The following is a 22,120-nucleotide window of genomic DNA, read 5'->3' as shown; positions in this document are numbered from 1 at the left end:
ACTTAATACAAGTTATATAATGCCCACATGTATCCACTTCACAGTAACTTCAATTCTCTTCACCAAATACTTGTGAAAAAAACAGCTAATTTAACATCAAAAAATTTAATTCAAGTTACTACCTACTTAAAAGTTTGAAGGTAATTTTGAATTATGAAATTGAGCCAAAAGATTACCATTTTACTCAAGAAAAAACAATAACAAATACTTTCTCGACCAGTCAATTTTACAGGAAGATTGGAATCAATGAAACAAATCCACGTTAGTATCAAAATTATATTTTACTCCTCCACGAACATAGAGATAATGAGTATATTGCGTAAAACCTAGTGTTTAAGCTTGAATGGAATTATTCAATGAAATTTATAACAAACAAAGAATATATATTTGATATAGTAAAAACTGTACAATAGAAAATTAATCAATGTTCTGCAAGTCATTGATATTATGAAGTCTTTATTTCTGATCCACAAGTGAAATTGGTAACTAGTGGCAATTAAGCCTAAAATACTATACAAAATAATTCTTGACAATTTAAACATTCGAGAAGTTTACAATAAGAATTTCAACTGGAGAAATTTATCCTGAAATCAGTGGTGAATGGAAAATATAATATTAAAAATTAGTTTTTCTGAATTGAGACTCTGAACTTAAAATTGACAAATTCATCATGCAGGAATGGGAAATATACCTAATATACATTATTGGTGATTAAATAAAATAAATTTTGTAAGCTGCTGTCGAACAGATTGACCTTGTATTTTTGAGTACATTTTTTCGCAAGATTGAAAACCCTAGTTTTGAAATAGGCTTTTACTATCTCCTTGATCAATAGAAATCCATTATTAACACCCACAGGGGATGATTCATAAAAATGGTCATCTAATTCAGGAAATAAATTAGTCATCAGTGGGTAATAATGTTAAGCATTGGCAGTGATAAAAGCATTAAGAAATTTGTTTTCAGCAGGAACTCTATTATCCGTCACACTCAAAGTTTTTTATGGCTATCTCAATTCCTCTGCAGATCTTCGTAAAACCGCATGATGGTATGTTTAATCCATACTGCATATTTTCAACGAGGAAGAAGGGTGGAAATCAATTCTTCCTACAGCTTTCATCTACATTTCCCTTAATTTGTCATCCTTTGGAAAACTGTAGCAAAAGCCTTTCAAAAGTTCTCATGAACTGTAAACATGTTGGGTTGTTGTTCCACCCATTTTTGTTCCTGAATTAGAACAATAATAATTATTACAAAATTTTTCTTGAGAAGGGGTTTGTCTCACTATGTGTGGATCTGTGAACTGAAGAAAGAACTGGAAGTAGTGTGAGTAGCACAGAATACTAATAATAAGAAATGCAATCTCCCTACTAATCTGTGGAAACAAAATAGCCGCCATCTTGATTAGGTCCTCACTAGCGACACCAACGGGCAAAGTGAGAAATAGGCTTTCTTCAGGGCGGGAAAATTTGAAATTACCGCAGGAAAGTTTGAAATGTAAGCGGCCTTTAATTCTACTAGTAAAAAAAACAAAAATTGATTTCACTCTATATTATTTGACTTCTATCTAATATTTCAATGGACACACTACATGGAACAAACAGATATACAGTACATAATTTATAATATTGTTGGTTGATAATGACTGTACGATTGAATGAAATTAGCAGGTAAAGGTCAAAAATTAATCATGGAAATCCCATTTATAAGTTGCCGACCAGTTTCGTTATACCTTCAGGGCTCTGAAAGAAGGAATACAATATTAAATATAAACTTAAGTCTATGAAAGTGTAAAAAAATTATCTATTTTGATGTTTCAAAGCAATTGCAACCCCTTCGTATTTTGAAAAATGACGAGCTTTTTGTGAGAGGTCTGCGATATATGGGATTTTAAAGTATGTTGGCTTCACGTCGGCAACTAATAAATGGGTTTTCCATGATTAATTATTGACCTTTACCGGTCAAATTCATTCAATCATTTATAATTCTGTTAAAAATTGATGATATAGTAATCAAACAGCCATTTTAGGATGTACATAACCAATGGAGTCGTCCATCGAAGATTTGAGGCACTCATTTCAATCCTTAGACTAGACCAAAAGTTGTGCAGACCTGTAAACAGATATTAGAATGTCAACGAATTCATTCAACAATTTTATGATCAATAATAAGTTTTTTTTTTTATAGGTGAAATATCTTGCATCAATTGCACAAAACAAACACAATAAAGCTTTGTACAGCTGCCTGAGAGGATCCTTCCTCACAGGAGACACTGCAAGGGTCCGCACTCAAACAGTAGTGTCAGATTCTTACTGACTAAAAAACACCATCGGTAAAAAAACAAATCTCTAATAAATATATCACAAATAATAATTTTGGAATTGAAATTGAATTGAAATGTTGAGTTTTTTTAAATACCAAATTATGTTTGGTTTTTCAAACTAAAAACAAATAACATAATATAAGATCAAAAGATTTAAAAATTTTTTTTATTGCACAAATTGATTTTTTTTTAATACTCACAAAGATAAATAATAAAAATGTTGGTTTTTCAAACAAAAAATAAATTAACATAATATCTAATATCAGTCTTAACGGATAAAATTTTTTTTTTCAACGAATGTTGAATATTTTTCAATACTACTATCCGAAAATGTTTGGTTATAACTGCAACTGTCGAATGTCAATTTGGATTTTGGAACATTATCCTTCTTATCATGAGCGACAGAGATAACCATACATCTTCTATCTCTTTCATTCTCTGTTAGGTAGGCGCATAGAATATTTGTTTCCAATTTAGTACTACGAGTTTCACCCCCCTGGTGAGTAGTGTGACCATCTTTCAAAAAGCGAATCTACTACCACAGACAGTAATCTGTGGTTAGTAATCTGTGCTACTACGAGGATGATAGAAATCTACTATCAGCTTTGCGCATGCGCATATCCATATTTGTAGGTATTTAGCAATGATATTTAAAACTGACAAAATACTGATTCAAATATAAAATAAATAAATAACGGGTTTATTCATAGCATTATAACATAATGTGAATTTATGTATCATAACATATTATTGGCCCCTATACATTCAAAAGTGTAAAAATAATATCTAAAAAATATACACATATTAAAATATATACAAAAATACAACATATAATAAAAAATATATATAGTATAGTTAGAAAATCAATAAAATAACGTTGTCTACCTAAAATTGAAAAAAGTACATACCTATATTTATCTCAGAAAGTTTCATATTTTCATAAAGTGTATTTTTATTCATCATATTCAACTTTTCTGAATCTGGAGTAAATTCGCTACATTCACCAGCTTCCTTTAATCCTTCTTTAGAATCGAAGCAACATTTATGTTCATGAATCTATTCCTATCTTTTGTTTTTATTCTATTGATTTCGGAAAATATTCTTTCGCATTTAACATTAGGCAATGGCAAACATAGCATTTGCTTGGCAAATTTCGAAATGTGCGAATATTTTTCGATGTTGGCTGAGCCAGAGTTTTGGTGGTTTCAAATTTTTAAACTCATTGCGAATAGTGCCATCTAGTATCTAACAGACAAACAAATCAGAAATCTACTATGAAAAATTTATCTACCATGGGTGGCCCGAAATCTACTACAATAGTAGATTTCTACTATAGATGGTCACACTGACTGGAAGGGACCTGTAGGTTAAGATTCATAGAATACCTGGTGTGTGTGTTGATTTTGATTCGATTTTAAGCGCGTTCGGTTATTACCACGGACCGCTCGGACTTGGATTATATCTGTCTTTAATGTTTGTTTATTTATAAAAATTAACATTTCGTCGTAGTTTGTATTGAAAAATTTCAATACCTACCTTGTTATACTTCTATAATTGGATTTAAATAAAATTATGGGTATGGTATGCAGATAACAAATGAATAGGGGGTGTGCATATTTTTGGAATGAGATATCTGGTGGTGACTGGGCAAAATCATTAGTAAGACTTTGGAGACAGGTAATTTTTTTCGTGTAATTATATAAAGTATTGTGCTTGTGCAGTTTTTTCAGGAGCGATGGACATTCAAGCTATAGATATGAAGAAAAAGGTCAAGCTTTTTAAAAATCTGGCCATGTTTACAACATATGAAGCGGATTGGTTTCATTACTTCTAAATTAATGAGACAAATTTCACGGAATTTACCACCTTATAATATCGAAATTATGTAAGAAAGTTGTATGAAGCAGAAGAAATTTATTCCTTCAAGGGTACCGACTGGGACATCAGCAAGTCCCAGAAGTATTTTATAAATGTCCCGTTCAGCAATAAATATTCCGGCATGGAATTAATTGGGAATATAAAGCCAGATCAGTGTATTCAAGGTACTATATCTATATTTGTGTTAGCTTATTAGTGTATTATCATACAAAAGTTTCAGAGAAAAAAATACCATATTCGGGAAAAGGACTTGCAGTTTGTCAGTCGGACCCAATGCATGTTGCTTTTCTGGATAGAGTTATAGAATGAGGAGTCAGTGCAATTATTGAAAATCAAATGTCCATTCATTGGCAAGTTTCTAGTTAGTTATAAACATAATTTTTATAATTGATTATAATTTCAGGTCAAACTATTTCTGTATGATTGGGAGTGAAATTATTAGGAGTTTAGAGCTTGATGTAATTAATAATCTGGCATTAGTTCAGAACACATTTATTGAAATTAGCGGTAATCATAGACAAATAAAGAGAAGACTGACAACTGCGTATTCGTTTGAAATGTTGATGCTAGCGACCCGAGGGCCAGGGTTTGGAACTAATGTATCGCTATTTCCCACAAAAACATATTTCATCCTTATCTACTGAAAATGATGAAATGTTTTAGGCGTAAATTCCAACCTCTCTTTTGTGTTTCAGTTCTGTTGTCTATAGGCCGCTACAAGGACTCATCGTCCTTCATACGCTAGTTCGTCTATTCACCGCTAGATGAACCAATTGTCTTCTATAATCTAGTTCATCTAGCTGCCGCTAGATGGACTAATCGATTTGTTGTAGGCATGTTTGAAAAAAAGTTACCCAGGGTGAACTCTAACAGGTTTTTTTACTTATCCGAATTGATCATTTCACGTTACCCTTCAATTATACAGTCCCAACAAAATATTACAAATGCTAAAGTATTGAATATTTTTAGGAATACTACAGAAAGTTGCATAACCATTTTTATTTATTTATTAAGAGATAACTCAATTTACATAAAATGTTATAAATTTATATGACTAGGTTACTTAAAACTTCTCATATTGATAACTATTTATCGAATTATATTATTGCTTGACTAATGAATCGTCAAAAATAATGAGAATTCAATTGAAAATATTTCACTTATGAAATGTATTCATTTTGAAAATATATTCGGCATATTATACGACTATTCTAAAATAATTAAAATGTGATAGAGAAGTATAGTATATCCAAAGTCACTTGGAGGAAGCCTTAATATTTCAATTATACAAGGGTTTTCCAAGTTTCCAGAAATTCCTTTGGAATTTATGAAAATATTGCTATCAATCAATACTCTCAAATAAACCCCGGTATTTAGCAAATCGTCTTGGAAACAAGAATGTCCCGATTAGATTGATCTTATTGGCTGAATATTTCCCCTCGTATTCCCCTTTCCACATTGAGAGCGTTTTTGTTTACACTCATTGGCTGCATCTATCACTTCTTAATTACTTTCTAATAATTCGCATAGACCAGTGTGGTCCATAGGGGTATTATTGAAATGCATTTTTACGTAGTTTTAGTTCGTTGTGTGATTGATGCTTTTAATGATTTCGACTATGATGTTCGGCATGGGCGCCCGCAGAAATTTTTCTCAGGGGGGGGCAAAATGAAAATTATTGAAAAACGATAAGGCGTCCATGATTGTCGTAGGCGACATCAGTATTCCGTTTCTTTCTATTTCTGTATTTATATTTATCACCAGCGTCTACTCTGAATTTCGAAAGATCACTAGAATTGGTACAGGGTGGACAAAAATACAATAGTTTCGTAAAATAACGCATAATATTCTTTATTAGTTAAATTAACAATACTTATTGTCTAGCGCTAATTGGTTTGAATGTAACACCCTGTAGTTTGTTAAATTTTTAGACTAATAAAAATGAGCTGTTTCCAAACATGTTTGGTACTTGTGGTGTAGCAGACAGAATATGAAAGAAATTATTTCTTATTTTTATACATTTTTATTAATCTAAAAATGTAACAAACTACAGGGTGTTAAATTCAAACCAATTGCCGTATTTTTGATAATATTGTTAATTTAACTAATAAAGAATGTTACGCGTCACTTTATGAGCACATGCAAAACTATTGTATTTCTGTCCACCCTGTACCAATTGGAATCAATATGTGATACATTTTTGGAATCTGCTCAGCCAAAGTAATCGGAAAATTGAGACAAATTGGGGTGTTCCTTCAAAAAAAAAATTACGCTGACGTCATTACTCGAAAGTAATTCACCCTTTATATTAGATTATTATTTTAAAATACGGTAAATTTAAATAAAAAATCGACGTGTTTCAGGATTATTTCTTAGAATGGTCTGTTTAGCTAAACATGAATTTTGTTCCATACTTAACGGTTACGGACGCAGTGTATAAGATGAATTTATAAACAAATTGACACGCATGGAGTGCTTTCGGTTCCATGAATTTTCTCCACCCAAGAAGTGCTCAACGCGCCTAAGAAAGTTTTCAATTCAAAAAATACCTCTGCCGATTATGGATTATATGTATAGTATGTATAATTCCATTGCAAACCGGAAAATAGTTGTGAATCTATTACTTTCCTTTTTTCCTTGCCCTTTGGATTGAGAAAGTAATATTGAGGGTGTTGTGCTGAAAAATGAGGCATTCAAAATCTCAGGGGGGGCCATGGCCCCCCCTGGCCCCCCCCCTGCGGGCGCCCATGATGTTCGGCACAATTCTATGGCTTATGTAAAAAAAGATGAATATCAAATCAATTCCTCCATTTACTTTCAAAGTCAGAATTGATATATGACGGGTTCTGAAGAAAATGATTTCGCATCCTAAATATCTTCATTCCACTGAAGGAAGAATTGATTAAAATGAGATTAAGCAACAAAATTTTCATAACATTTTTCTGATTATAGCAATGTTATTACTGGTTTGAAAAATCATGTAGAATAGGCATATTATGTTGAGACTCTTAGTACGTCAAATTAGCAGCTACGTAGCCAGATCGAAAAATCAATCAAGTAGGTATTTTATAGAAAATAGAAATATTTCACCATTTCCTGCCATCAGTCGGGACAGTTTTAATAATAGGTTACATATATCTTTGAATATTTATTCTGATTCTGAATTCGAAAAATTTAGGAGTTATCGAGGAAAAACTTGAACTGAGGAAATACTACAATTTCTAACTGAGTGGAGTAGTCTATGACTCGGTCTATGACTTCCGGAGAACATAGAAACTAAAATCGAAATTTGGATAACTAAATTTGACATTTCAGGAAATTATTGGTTTATAGATTTTCAACCATCTTAAAGAATTATTTATTATAATTCATGAAATTTCGACTTTTTAGTTTCTTTTTATGTTTTTTGGAAGTCATAGACTACTCCATTCAATGAGAAATTGCAGTTTTCCTTAGTTCAAGTTTTTCCTCAATAACTCTTTACGTATAGGATTTGCTTGAGACCCCTCTCTTTTTATATCTACGTAAAATTGACTGAATGAATAAAAAATATAGATTTTTCCAAAAAACTTTTCATAAGATATCTATAGGAATCTCTTCAACTTATGAACCGTTGAGCTTATACTCAAGTATTGCCATATTGCTGAAATTATCATCAACCAAGCTATCTGATAATGCAATAATATACTGGGTGTGCCGTTTGAAATAAGAAAGTAGTAATCTGTTTCCGGTATCAAAGGAAATTGTTTAAATTTTCAGCACAAAATTATTATTAGTTTTCCATAAACAATAGGCCATCGCGGAGAATCACCCTGTACATTATTATCATTAAGCCTTCTGCTTCCACTGAGGGACATGAATTTCGCCTTACAATAACGAAGAAATAAAATTCAATTCGGCAACGTAGCTGCTAATTTGACGTAGAAAATTGGATGTCATTCAAGGATCTCAAGGTCATACACCTATTCTACCCTAGTTTGTCTTATCTTCAGACAGAACATTTCCGAATTCATCTCAAACATTTTCGTGCTCTTATAATTCTATGCAACGATCAATTCATCATCGTTGATAACGTTCCTTGATAGTATATTACAGGTCGAGAATAAAGAATAATCAAATTATAACACCGTAGAATGACATATAGTATCATATTTGATATTTTTGATGTAACAGCAAAAGCTACTCACGTCACAAATTTTCTGAAAGAATCGACATCTGAGTCCCATACATACGCAAAAATATTATTTTCAACTCAAGGGTTTGAAAAGTGTACGCCTATGGTTTATGACTGTTTTGCAATTATCTCTGGCCAAGCGTTTTTATAGACTAGTTCAAGTGACTTTGGATATACTATATCATCAGTGTGCCCTGAAAAAAAATATATAGAATTTCAGAGTACATGTCCAAATATTTCTGAGGAATTTTTCCAATATTGTGTAAAGGTACCTTAGATTTGAAGACAATGTATCTTTGGCACAATTCTTGTGAAATGCCAAATAAAACAGATAATGTCACATATTATGAAAGATCACATTTCAATTTTGTTAAAACTAAAATAATACGCTGCTTGATTGTTAAACGATGTGATCTTTGATCACAGTAAATAGATTGTACTGCTTCTACTATTGTACCTAATAGTTTCATATTAGTGAAACCAATAAAACTGTTTAGAGCACTAGGTATCTGTTTTTATCAGGTCACACAAAGAAGATACTTAAGGAGTATTCACTTGCACTTCGAAATCCTTGGAAGTTTTAGGCCCATTATAATCAGGCTGACCCTGAAGAAGCTGTAATAGACCTTGTGCAGCTTCGATTTCATCTTGGGAAGTAGATTGTAGAGCAGGTTCGATTTCTTCACAAGAGCATTCTTCAGCAATAAGTTTTTCTTTGTTGATATTTCTTTGATTCAATCTGTCAGATCTACTACTAGAACATTCAGGTTCTTCCTTTGTGGTAGTGGATCCAACAGGAAGATTTCTGGAAGGCACAGCAGTCTTTTTCAAACATTCTTCCTGAGTAGAACTGGAATCTGTAAACGATTATTATTATTATTATTATCCCCATAAATATAATCTAAAATTTCATGTGCTATCAGTGCTTACCTCGATAAAAATAATCATCAAAGATAAAATGCAGGAAACATATTTTCATATTTCTTGTCATTGGTTTATCGATTTTGAATGTCAGTTGCAAAGCTTTTTGTCGATCCATCAGCACTTTACTCCCCAATTTCCCTTCCACCCAAACACGATATTTATTACCGGTTTGAGGGAAAGCATGGAACTTGATATCTGAACTTTTTTTCCAGGAAAAACACTGAGTAACTGAACAATAGCGATTCGAACGACTCATAACTATTGAAATGATTTAAAATAAATATAAATATTTGTAGAATATCACACAAAAACAAAGCAGAATGCAAGGACCTCAGAGGAATGAAAAGGACTGACCCGACTGACTGCAAGAACCATGTCAACATTTCTAGTTACTCTAATTGTCACCAGGTCACCAAAAAAAAAACATGATGCATGCACTCGTCAATTTTTTTTCTACATTCATGCAGAAAGCAAAACTTTATTGAACTATATTTAGTGGAAAAAGAAGTTCTTTATTGCACTAGTGCAATAAAGTTTTTATTGCACTCATCTGTCATTCTACTTCAACGTGCTGTCATCATGACAAACAAATATTTCAGCCTGAAGGAAATAACGATGTACAGTTACCAAGTACTAGTTCGTTTACAGCAGTAACAAATCAAGAAGTGGATTTAAAAAGTACTTCACTACCAGGGGCGGATCCAGGCGATGTCTGAGGGGGGGGCCATAGAAAGTCACGGCTGATATCGATTAGCAAAATAGCGGAATTTTTTGTTGGTGCCTATCAAGACACGTGTTTTTTTATAGAAAGATGTATTTTAGTAAATCATATCATATTCAGTTTCCAAAATATTTGTAGTACAAAAACAAGTTCGAACAATTTCATGAATATATGTAGATGTATTTCATGAGAAAACTCGGGCACAAGAAAGTATGAGGTATAGAAAAAATCATTATTTTTGCATAAAAATCAAGATTTAATTACCACAGTTAGAATGATCCGTTTCCTTTCGAATATGCGCCGTTTTGTTCTATAACTTGTTGCTTTTTTGAAGGTTTGTGTATGCCTCCCTCATAGAAGCCCTAGTCGATATTGGCGAAAAATTGAGACAGTCGAATTTCACAAGCCTCTGTTAAAACGAATTTTTCACCAGCAAAATTGTTCGCCATGGACAGCAAGATATGATAATCCCTTGGTGCCAGGTCCGGATTATAAGGTGGATGCATAAGAACTTCTGGCGAGTCACTATTGATGTGTGTGGCCTTACGTTGTCCCCAAGGAACACAATTCCTCTCCTTGTGGTTGCTTCTGGGCAATTGCTTCCTTCAGAAGGTCTAAATGTTGACAGTACAGATCCGAGTCAATATTTGTGCCTTAGGGGAGCAGCTTATGTAGATAATTCCCTGCCAATCCCACCAAATACACAGCAAAACCTTCCTGACCGTTTCCGACAGCTCACCGCTTTTTTACTAGGACCGTTTTCACTTGACGTTGTCGTAAGTCATTCACATTTCATCACCAGCCACCAACCGTTTCCACAATGGGGTTATTTTATTGCGTTTCAGCAGCGATTCGCAAATGGAAATTCGGTCCAAGAGGTTTTTTGCAGTAACTCGTGTGGTACCCATACATCTAGCTTCTTCTTGAGACCAGCCTTTTGCAAATGGTTCAAAAAGGTTTTTTACGCAATCTTCAACTCTTGAGCAATGGAAACAGGACCCGAAAATGTCCTTGGTTTTGTCGATATTTTAGACAATTGGTCTCCAGCATCAAGCATCTTTGACATAAAAATTACCGGAACGGAATCGACGAAAACAAAATTGCGCGTAATTGGCTATTACAGTATCAAGAACATAAACACTATTTAAATTTTCAGCCGCTTGGCTCGCATTTTCGCCTTTATCGAAGAAAAACTCAAATATAACGTATTTTTTCTTTGTTATTTTGTCCATCTTCAACGCGCGCTGAGTAAACTTATCACAAAACTTTCGCAAAAGATTATGCAGTACAAAATCTCATCTTTCTAACGCCATGATGTGGAACCCGATCGGACTTATTAAACGCGTAATACAGATAACTAAAGCTATCTATTGGAAAAAAAAATTTAAAACTTAATGAGTGCATATTTCTCGGGAATTCAGGATACACTTTTATAGTTATAAGTTCCGCGAGGGGGGGGGCCATGGCCCCCATGGCCCCCCCCCTGGATCCGCCCCTGTTCACTACGAAATATTCATATTGAAAATTACACCAATTGTTCATTCACTTTCAACATTGAGGGTAAAAATAAAGTTTGAGTTAAATTGTTCGTAACGTTTTAGTTCCTGTTTCAATGCAAATCGATATTAATAATCAAGTATTCAAGTTGCGCTTTTCATTTTCCTACACCTAGTGCCGTACCTCAATAAATCATTTTTTGCTTTTTGCATGAACGTAGAAAAAATGTTGTATGCAACTCGTGCAATAAACATTCACTTTTTGCACTTGTTGCATAAATAACTATAATGCAATGACAGTCGACCAAATTGAGAATATTAGTTTTATTTCGTGGCGGCGCCACAATGTCATACCTGTCATTTCGATCTTTTTTCCTTTGATTTTGATTGGATACATTAATTAAAACCCGATCCTGGCCAATCAAAGGCAATATGTAACCGAGTATGATCGTGCAAAGTCGTGAAACAAAACACAAAAAGTTTACTAGAATGAATTCAAATATTTGAAATAGAGAGAGAGTTTATTGGTGTTAATTAGTATAACAATTGCTTACACAGGTCATAACTATAATGAGAGATAAACATTAAGGTACATAATGGCACAAAACTCATAAATAACAAGAATCTTAATTTGTTGATAGCGCTACCTACATTTGACATAACGAAGCTTAACTAATATTCTCAAAATTGGCAAAACAAGATCTAATCAGTTCATTCACCAAGTTTTTAGACATCACACTCCTTCCTGTTATTCTTTACTCAAAGACCTGAGAGCCGAGATATCGATTGTCTCTGGACCATAGACAAAGGAGAAAGATCATTTCTCTATGCTCTGGAGTAACCTCATATCTGTTCTCTTAAAATTATAAATTCATTTCAATTCAACAAATAGAAATGAACTGGCAATTAGATCTCGATCCCTCAACTAACTCTAAGATATACATGCATTTATATAAAAATGTAAAAAATGCAGAAGATATTGTAAAAAAATTGATTGAAGGAAAACTAAAATGCAGTGCAATAAAGCCTAGTCTTATAGTCGATCCGTTTCAAGTAGTAGTGGCAGCTAACAAAGCATCAACAGCAAAAGAATTCAAAACGAAAACAGTTTACTCTGAAATTCTCTTCAATCTGTCTATATCCAAAAATATAACGGCCAGTTTAAAAACTTTCGGAGCGAGTGACGGTGACAAGGACTTACTCATAGTATTAATAAACAAAATTAATGAAGCTGCAGAAACTATTGATTTTATAAACGGTGAAGAAGTAAATGTGAATAGAATCAGTGAATTAACTGACGTCAGTTTAGTGAAAAAAAATTATAAAATAGGAGAAGAAGAGTTCCAAAATAATGATTTATTAGATTCTGTTGTTAGCCGAATTGCAATAAAGTAAGAAATTATTAGTTGATTTCTAATGGATGTGATTTTTCTTTCTTTGTGAATTCCCTTCTAAAATGAATAGTCTCATTACTGACATCTTTTTAGGTACCTACTCTACTCATTAATTTTACTGTTCATAAGTCTTCAAAATTAAAATATTTTTATGCAATAGTATTCCTTGTATACTTAATACAAGTTATATAATGCCCACATGTATCCACTTCACAGTAACTTCAATTCTCTTCACCAAATACTTGTGAAAAAAACAGCTAATTTAACATCAAAAAATTTAATTCAAGTTACTACTTAAAAGTTTGAAGGTAATTTTGAATTATGAAATTGAGCCAAAAGATTACCATTTTACTCAAGAAAAAACAATAACAAATACTTTCTCGACCAGTCAATTTTACAGGAAGATTGGAATCAATGAAACAAATCCACGTTAGTATCAAAATTATATTTTACTCCTCCACGAACATAGAGATAATGAGTATATTGCGTAAAACCTAGTGTTTAAGCTTGAATGGAATTATTCAATGAAATTTATAACAAATAAAGAATATATATTTGATATAGTAAAAACTGTACAATAGAAAATTAATCAATGTTCTGCAAGTCATTGATATTATGAAGTCTTTATTTCTGATCCACAAGTGCAATTGGTAACTAGTGGCAATTAAGCCTAAAATACTATACAAAATAATTCTTGACAATTTAAACATTCGAGAAGTTTACAATAAGAATTTCAACTGGAGAAATTTATCCTGAAATCAGTGGTGAATGGAAAATATAATATTAAAAATTAGTTTTTCTGAATTGAGACTCTGAACTTAAAATTGACAAATTCATCATGCAGGAATGGGAAATATACCTAATATACATTATTGGTGATTAAATAAAATAAATTTTGTAAGCTGCTGTCGAACAGATTGACCTTGTATTTTTGAGTACATTTTTTCGCAAGATTGAAAACCCTAGTTTTGAAATAGGCTTTTACTATCTCCTTGATCAATAGAAATCCATTATTAACACCCACAGGGGATGATTCATAAAAATGGTCATCTAATTCAGGAAATAAATTAGTCATCAGTGGGTAATAATGTTAAGCATTGGCAGTGATAAAAGCATTAAGAAATTTGTTTTCAGCAGGAACTCTATTATCCGTCACACTCAAAGTTTTTTATGGCTATCTCAATTCCTCTGCAGATCTTCGTAAAACCGCATGATGGTATGTTTAATCCATACTGCATATTTTCAACGAGGAAGAAGGGTGGAAATCAATTCTTCCTACAGCTTTCATCTACATTTCCCTTAATTTGTCATCCTTTGGAAAACTGTAGCAAAAGCCTTTCAAAAGTTCTCATGAACTGTAAACATGTTGGGTTGTTGTTCCACCCATTTTTGTTCCTGAAATAGAACAATAATAATTATTACAAAATTTTTCTTGAGAAGGGGTTTGTCTCACTATGTGTGGATCTGTGAACTGAAGAAAGAACTGGAAGCAGTGTGAGTAGTGTGACCATCTTTTGAAAAAGCGAATCTACTACCACAGACAGTAATCTGTGGTTAGTAATCTGTGCTACTACGAGGATGATAGAAATCTACTATCAGCTTTGCGCATGCGCATATCCATATTTGTAGGTATTTATCAATGATATTTAAAACTGACGAAATACTGATTCAAATATAAAATAAATAAATAACGGGTTTATTCATAGCATTATAACATAATGTGAATTTATGTATCATAACATATTATTGGCCCCTATACATTCAAAAGTGTAAAAATAATATCTAAAAAATATACACATATTAAAATATATACAAAAATACAACATATAATAAAAAATATATATAGTATAGTTAGAAAATCAATAAAATAACGTTGTCTACCTAAAATTGAAAAAAGTACATACAGTCCATTCAGGAATTATTGACATCCCGGGTGGCTATGGAAAATCGAAATTAAGTTGGTACTGGCTCATTCAGTAACATTTTGAATTGCAGATTTCGGGTTGGCATTGGAAATGTCATTGACAAGAGGTTAGATTTCAGTATGTTTGTGTTATAGGTTTTGATCGAAGAAATTTTGAAACTTAAAAGTTGTATCAATTTCAAACACACATTGATTAGTTTATTTGAGTATTTCTCACAGTACTGTTCGAAAAAAGAAGAAGGCAAGTCATTACAACCTGGATTATTAGTGGAAGAAAACCTGTGCAATACGATTTCACCTTCAAAGAATCATTGAATGATTTGATTGTTACCAAAACCCGAGCCAAAAGCAACCAATATATCAGCCTGGATGAAAATTGACCAAAAAGCATCTGGATTTTAATCAATCAAAGACAACATTACATAAACGTAATTGGTTACAAGTTCAAAACAGTTAATAAAAGGAAAATTCTTATTGATAAACAGAAAAATATAATAAGTTGAGTACGATTTTATGGTGAATACAGAGAATATTTGCAACAAAATGTGAAATTCATTTATCTGGAGAAAACTTGGTTATTTGAAAATGCCAGCATTATTCAACAGTGGACTCTAGAAAGAAAACAAAATGTTTTTCAAGTATACTCAAGGGTAAAAGTAGAAGGAGCACTATTTTGAATGCTGGATATTTGGATTTTTACCTGGATGTTTTGTTTTGACAGTGGTGATCATGAGGATTATATAAATCTATGAAGAGAGAATTATTTTATGATTGGATTGCTAAACAAAGTCTTGGCATTGCATCTATAGCTTATTTATATTCTATATTGAAATTAAGTATTGTTATATCTGTGTTTTGTTCTTCAATGAGTAATCCAAAAATCTAATAAATTCCAATTGCTTTATAGAATTTTTACTGAGTATTTAATTGAAAAATATATTCAGAAGAGTAACTTCAAGAATTTCTTCATCTCTTACCCCCTTGAAGATAATAATAGAATGCAATAAAATTTTAAAATTCACAAATTGAAAATAATTTCATGCAAAAATGCTTTTAGTGAGTGAGTTAAAGCTGTTATGGGCAAAATAATTTATGTAATTTAATAGAAACTAGTATACAAGCATTTCAATAAAAAACAGAAAACTCAAGTACAAATAGTACCTATATTTTTCATACAACTTTAAACAATCATTCATGTCATGAACAGTTTCATTAAATAGTGACTTTAGAAAGTAATTTACACATCGGCTGATAAATTGGTTCCAATTTTGAAAGTTCAGTACAACTGTGATGTCAAAATTTTTCATATACTAAATGGATTCTTTGAATTTTATTTCTGTCTTATTATGTTACGGCTCTTCCATTCACTAAGCTACACTATTTAAATTTATCAACCAGTTTTTTCTGTTTTCTTTACCAGTTTAGACACCACAGTTAAAATGATCCATAAGAGTGATTTAATAAGAATTTTGCAAGCAGGTTGGTATCCAGTGTCCATCAGTAATGCAACAATTTTTGTAGAGCCTTTGGCGAAAAGGAATATGCCTATTTTAATGATCTTCAATGGGATCTTTCATGAGCGACTCTTAAATGAATAGATATCTCTTCATTGAATTTCCTTGAAATGAGATAGCATTTCACTATATTTTTACGTTATATAATCTGAATTTCAATTTATGAAATCATGAGTGTATGCGTCCCTTCGTAATAATCGTAATTTCGAAAATTCAGGATCTTTCGGATACAAAAATGATGAAAATAATTTAAACTGGTCATTTCTATGATGAACCATAGCAATTTTTAGTGATATTTTTGTAACCAGAAATAAAGCCGCGACTAGACGTTCATGGCCTACTTCGATGTCAATAATTCCTGAATGGACTTGTACCTATATTTATCTCAGAAAGTTTCATATTTTCATAAAGTGTATTTTTATTCATCATATTCAACTTTTCTGAATCTGGAGTAAATTCGCTACATTCACCAGCTTCCTTTAATCCTTCTTTAGAATCGAAGCAACATTTATGTTCATGAATCTATTCCTATCTTTTGTTTTTATTCTATTGATTTCGGAAAATATTCTTTCGCATTTAACATTAGGCAATGGCAAACATAGCATTTGCTTGGCAAATTTCGAAATGTGCGAATATTTTTCGATGTTGGCTGAGCCAGAGTTTTGGTGGTTTCAAATTTTTAAACTCATTGCGAATAGTGCCATCTAGTATCTAACAGACAAACAAATCAGAAATCTACTATGAAAAATTTATCTACCATGGGTGGCCCGAAATCTACTACAATAGTAGATTTCTACTATAGATGGTCACACTGACTGGAAGGGACCTGTAGTTTAAGATTCATAGAATACCTGGTGTGTGTGTTGATTTTGATTCGATTTTAAGCGCGTTCGGTTATTACCACGGACCGCTCGGACTTGGATTATATCTGTCTTTAATGTTTGTTTATTTAAAAAAATTAACATTTCGTCGTAGTTTGTATTGAAAAATTTCAATACCTACCTTGTTATACTTCTATAATTGGATTTAAATAAAATTATGGGTATGGTATGCAGATAACAAATGAATAGGGGGTGTGCATATTTTTGGAATGAGATATCTGGTGGTGACTGGGCAAAATCATTAGTAAGACTTTGGAGACAGGTAATTTTTTTCGTGTAATTATATAAAGTATTGTGCTTGTGCAGTTTTTTCAGGAGCGATGGACATTCAAGCTATAGATATGAAGAAAAAGGTCAAGCTTTTTAAAAATCTGGCCATGTTTACAACATATGAAGCGGATTGGTTTCATTACTTCTAAATTAATGAGACAAATTTCACGGAATTTACCACCTTATAATATCGAAATTATGTAAGAAAGTTGTATGAAGCAGAAGAAATTTATTCCTTCAAGGGTACCGACTGGGACATCAGCAAGTCCCAGAAGTATTTTATAAATGTCCCGTTCAGCAATAAATATTCCGGCATGGAATTAATTGGGAATATAAAGCCAGATCAGTGTATTCAAGGTACTATATCTATATTTGTGTTAGCTTATTAGTGTATTATCATACAAAAGTTTCAGAGAAAAAAATACCATATTCGGGAAAAGGACTTGCAGTTTGTCAGTCGGACCCAATGCATGTTGCTTTTCTGGATAGAGTTATAGAATGAGGAGTCAGTGCAATTATTGAAAATCAAATGTCCATTCATTGGCAAGTTTCTAGTTAGTTATAAACATAATTTTTATAATTGATTATAATTTCAGGTCAAACTATTTCTGTATGATTGGGAGTGAAATTATTAGGAGTTTAGAGCTTGATGTAATTAATAATCTGGCATTAGTTCAGAACACATTTATTGAAATTAGCGGTAATCATAGACAAATAAAGAGAAGACTGACAACTGCGTATTCGTTTGAAATGTTGATGCTAGCGACCCGAGGGCCAGGGTTTGGAACTAATGTATCGCTATTTCCACAAAAACATATTTCATCCTTATCTACTGAAAATGATGAAATGTTTTAGGCGTAAATTCCAACCTCTCTTTTGTGTTTCAGTTCTGTCTTGATTCTTAGTTTCTTGCAGGTTCAAGTTTGTTAATAATAATAATAACAATCTTTATTTCAGAAGGTTCTCATTTACAAAAAAAGAACAAATGAAACAGTGTCAAAAACTCTTTACATAAAAAAATCCTAAATTTTAGAGGGTTCCAGTTGAATTAAATGATCATGTTGTTATATATAAGTTTTATTCTGGAAGCTTAATGGGTACGTTTTAAAATTATTAAATATGACGCTTAACTGTAACGAACTTTATTCAACTTAACTATATACATCTATATGAGCGTTGCTTAAGACTTCTGAGAAGTTTCAATACCTAACCTCTGATTGATGTATGACTCCATTGAATTGCAGAAGTTGATTAGAGTTCTCAATAGTCCTATTTTTCGCGAGAAGCCTGAATCTTCATAAAGGTTTCTTAACTTATCACACACTTCCTTAACGTTTTTTGCTTCTTTCAAGTGAATGTACAAAGAGGGATCAATTGTTAGGATCACTTTTGCCTTGGCTTTGGCCACTAACACTGTGTCCTGTTCTGTTCCATTCAAACAGTTTGTTAATCCTTCCAGTACCGCTACGTTTTCAATCGCGAAACACCATTCATCGTAATTTTCGCGTCCTTAAAGCTTGGGGATGCTGTTGAAATACGTCGCCGCCATTTTGACTTGTTGCACGAATACGTTTCACTCAACACGCGTTTTCTGACCGAATTTCACACTCAGCTATCTTGTAATATTTAAAATTCACTACCTACTTTTCCTGGGCACATAACCTGTTAAATATAAGTTTTATTCTGGAAGCTTAATGGGTACGTTTCAAAATTATTAAATATGACGCTTAACTGTAACGAACTTTATTCAACTAAACCACAGAATAGAGAGGTATTCTCTCCAGAGGAAAATGAGGAAAGTATCAGAAGGAAGAGAATAAATCTATGGATGAATTCCACGAAATGTGCCTTAGGTATCTGCCTCAGGACTTGGCAGATTTCGTGAGAATTCAAGCAGAGTTAAACCTGCATAAGGCAAAGGGTAGAAGTTATAGTGCTCAATTCAAAAAATTTGCATTATCTCTATATTTTCTTGGCCCAAGATCTTACAATTTCTTCAAAAAGCTTTTCCTTTTTCCTTCAGTGAGAAGTCTTGAGAGGATAACGAAGGATATCTCATATAGACCAGGCCTGGACAATGATGTTTTATATGAGGCTCTAAAAATAAAAACAATTGGCCTGCTCGAGCAAGACAGGCATTGTCTATTATGTATTGACGAAATGTCCCTCAAGGCAAATCTGTTTTATAATATAGGACGTGATGAAATTATTGGGATGAAAGATTTGGGAATAGGTGAGAAAGAGTTTATTCCTGCTCAAAATGTTACTGTAATCATGGCCAGAGGGTTGTATAGCAATTGGAAGCAACCAATTGCATACTTTTTTGTTGAGAATTGTATGACAGCCACTGAACTTGAATTTAATTTGAAAATGTCTATTGAAAAATTGGAAGAAGTTGGTTTAATTGTGGATGGTACTGTGAATGACATATGGGAAGTAATTTTATTGAATTGGCCAATAAATTGGGTGTTACTCCTGAAAGGCCATCATTCACAGTACTTAACAGGGAACGCATATTTTTTTTTGATACTCCCCATTTAATAAAAGCGATTAGGAACAATTTAATTAAAAATATATTCAAGTTCAACGGCATGGAAACTTCCTGGTCATATATTGAGCAGTTCTATGAGAAAGATAGAACACAGATGAGTAGATGTGCTTCAAGACTCACCAATTCCCATATTCATCCAACTAATTTCGAAAAGATGAAAGTGAGACTTGCCACTCAAATATTGAGTAACACCCTTGCCAGTGGATTAAATACCCACATTAGTTTAGGTGCTTTGCCACAAAAGGCAATTGCAAATGTTATTCTCATCGACAAATTCAATAAGGTATTTGATTTGTTGAACTCTTCATCCCTGGAAGCAGACACTGTTCATCGTAATGCTTTCAGAGGTGTAGATTATCAAATTGAATACCTTAATGAAATGATGCTATTTATCAAATCTATAAAGGTATTTAATACTCAGGGTAAAGATGTTACATCAATAATTAAATGCCTGAAATGTTGGCTAATCACCATAAATGGAATAAAACAGTTGTGGCAAGTCACACATTCATCTGGTTTCAAATATCTTTTCACCAGACGAGTCAATCAAGATTGTTTGGAGAATTTTTTTGGTAGCATTCGTCAACAAGGAGGTAATTCAGTGAACCCCACCCCAATTCAATTTGAACGTACGTTCAAAAAACTTTTTTGTCAGAATTATTTTCATAGCCAAACTTCGAATTGCTCTAATGATTCTGACATAGTACTGACAAATCTGAGTAGAATTGATCGCAGTTCTTTAATAACTGTGGGTCAGATCAATGAAACACCAATAAACTCAGATTTGTCATTACCTGACACAGATTATAGGAATGAGGATATATTATCCCAAAATGGGTTCACTTATATTTGTGGATATTTATCGAGAAAAGTTTTAAACATCCATAACTGTGTCAAATGATCGGAATTGGGAGGATTCACTGAATTACAAACTAGTAGATTATTGACATATTTTAAGGCCTATGACAATAATCTCAATACATATGGCCCCTTGCAAGCTCCACAGGAAAAATTTCTCCAATTCATTTTCAAAATGGAAAAATTATTTTTTCGAAAATTTGATTCGTTTAGTACTGAAGTAGGAATTGGGAGAAGGTATTTAGAACTTTTCAAGGAGATAGAATTTTCTCATGACTGCCCTGAATTCGATGAAATATATCTCATTAAATTGTTCATAAGAATGAGAATTTTCTATTCCATTAAATTTTCAAATAGGGAATTGGCAACAAATAAAGGGACAAGGAGAAAAATCAATATTTTGAGTCATCTGTAAATATTCAATACAGTAGAATATGTTCTACTCTATTGAATATTCACAGATGACTCAAAATATTGATTTTTATCCTTGTCATTTGTAAATATTCAATAGAGTAGGACATATTCTACTGTATTGAATATTTACAGTTTGTTGTTTACCTCCAAGTGTTGTTCATCCTATTAGTACTTTGCCTTGAGGGATGTTTCTGAATCTTCTCTTTCTTTTTTTAATAATTTCCTTATTATCCTTGGTGTTGATATTCATGTGAATGGTGTTCGAATTTTTTTTTCATTCTATTTTTTTGGGCTCAGCAGTAATGCTATGTTACCATAATTAAGTAATATAAGATAATGCATTGTCCACCACCATCCATGTTCTAGCCGGGATTCGGATCCGGTACCTTCGGCATCACGGTGTTCGAATTCATGTGTTATTGTGAAGATTGTTAGGGTTATTTTCCACAGCTGTGGCTTATGTCATTGTTTTTGTTTTGTAACACCATGTCAACAATACTTTTTTTTTCTTTTGATTTATTGTATATTTCTGATAAAATTGCACATGTATATTATCTGTAAATAAATTGAATTTAATTGTTAATAATTTTTTAGCGATACAATTTTCTGAACATTATATATTAGTATTAGCCAAACACCGAAAGGTATCATTGGGATTTCAATTATATACAGGGTGTTCTGATTTGTTTCCGACAAACTGAAATGGGTGATAGATCACATCATTTTAAGCAAAAAAGTTCCTATGAACATGGGTCCGGAAATGCTTCGTTTCCGAGATACGAGGGTGTTAAAAATGAA

The 22,120-nt window shown here is 32.5% G+C and overlaps 1 protein-coding gene and 3 long non-coding RNA genes across 4 annotated transcripts; 2 read left to right on the top strand and 2 right to left on the bottom strand.

The window, feature by feature from the left end:
* Window positions 1-262: 262 nt before the first annotated feature.
* LOC123682836 lies at window positions 263-16,999 on the bottom strand. The gene is made up of 4 exons (XR_006747888.1): window positions 16,723-16,999; window positions 2,524-3,231; window positions 1,286-2,112; window positions 263-1,227 (listed from the first exon to the last, which is right to left on the bottom strand). It is a non-coding gene; the product is annotated as an uncharacterized LOC123682836 (long non-coding RNA).
* Window positions 3,629-5,428, top strand: LOC123682841. Its single transcript, XR_006747892.1, has 3 exons — window positions 3,629-4,000; window positions 4,045-4,365; window positions 4,422-5,428. It is a non-coding gene; the product is annotated as an uncharacterized LOC123682841 (long non-coding RNA).
* On the top strand, window positions 12,309-12,942 carry LOC123682835 (EKC/KEOPS complex subunit TPRKB-like). Its single transcript, XM_045621641.1, has one exon. The coding sequence runs from the start codon at window positions 12,411-12,413 to the stop codon at window positions 12,909-12,911; it is 501 nt and encodes a 166-aa protein (XP_045477597.1). The 5' UTR covers window positions 12,309-12,410; the 3' UTR covers window positions 12,912-12,942.
* LOC123682837 lies at window positions 13,341-14,491 on the bottom strand. Its single transcript, XR_006747889.1, has 2 exons — window positions 14,364-14,491; window positions 13,341-14,305 (listed from the first exon to the last, which is right to left on the bottom strand). It is a non-coding gene; the product is annotated as an uncharacterized LOC123682837 (long non-coding RNA).
* Window positions 17,000-22,120: the final 5,121 nt, after the last annotated feature.

The sequence above is a fragment of the Harmonia axyridis genome, chromosome 6 (assembly GCF_914767665.1).
Source record: "Harmonia axyridis chromosome 6, icHarAxyr1.1, whole genome shotgun sequence".
NCBI lineage: Eukaryota > Metazoa > Arthropoda > Insecta > Coleoptera > Coccinellidae > Harmonia > Harmonia axyridis.
This window is presented reverse-complemented; position numbering and strand designations above follow the sequence as displayed.

What these genes read in the sequence shown, in the direction of transcription:
- LOC123682835 (XM_045621641.1), top strand. Translation starts at nt 12,411, where the DNA reads ATGAACTGGCAATTAGATCTCGATCCCTCAACTAACTCTAAGATATAC.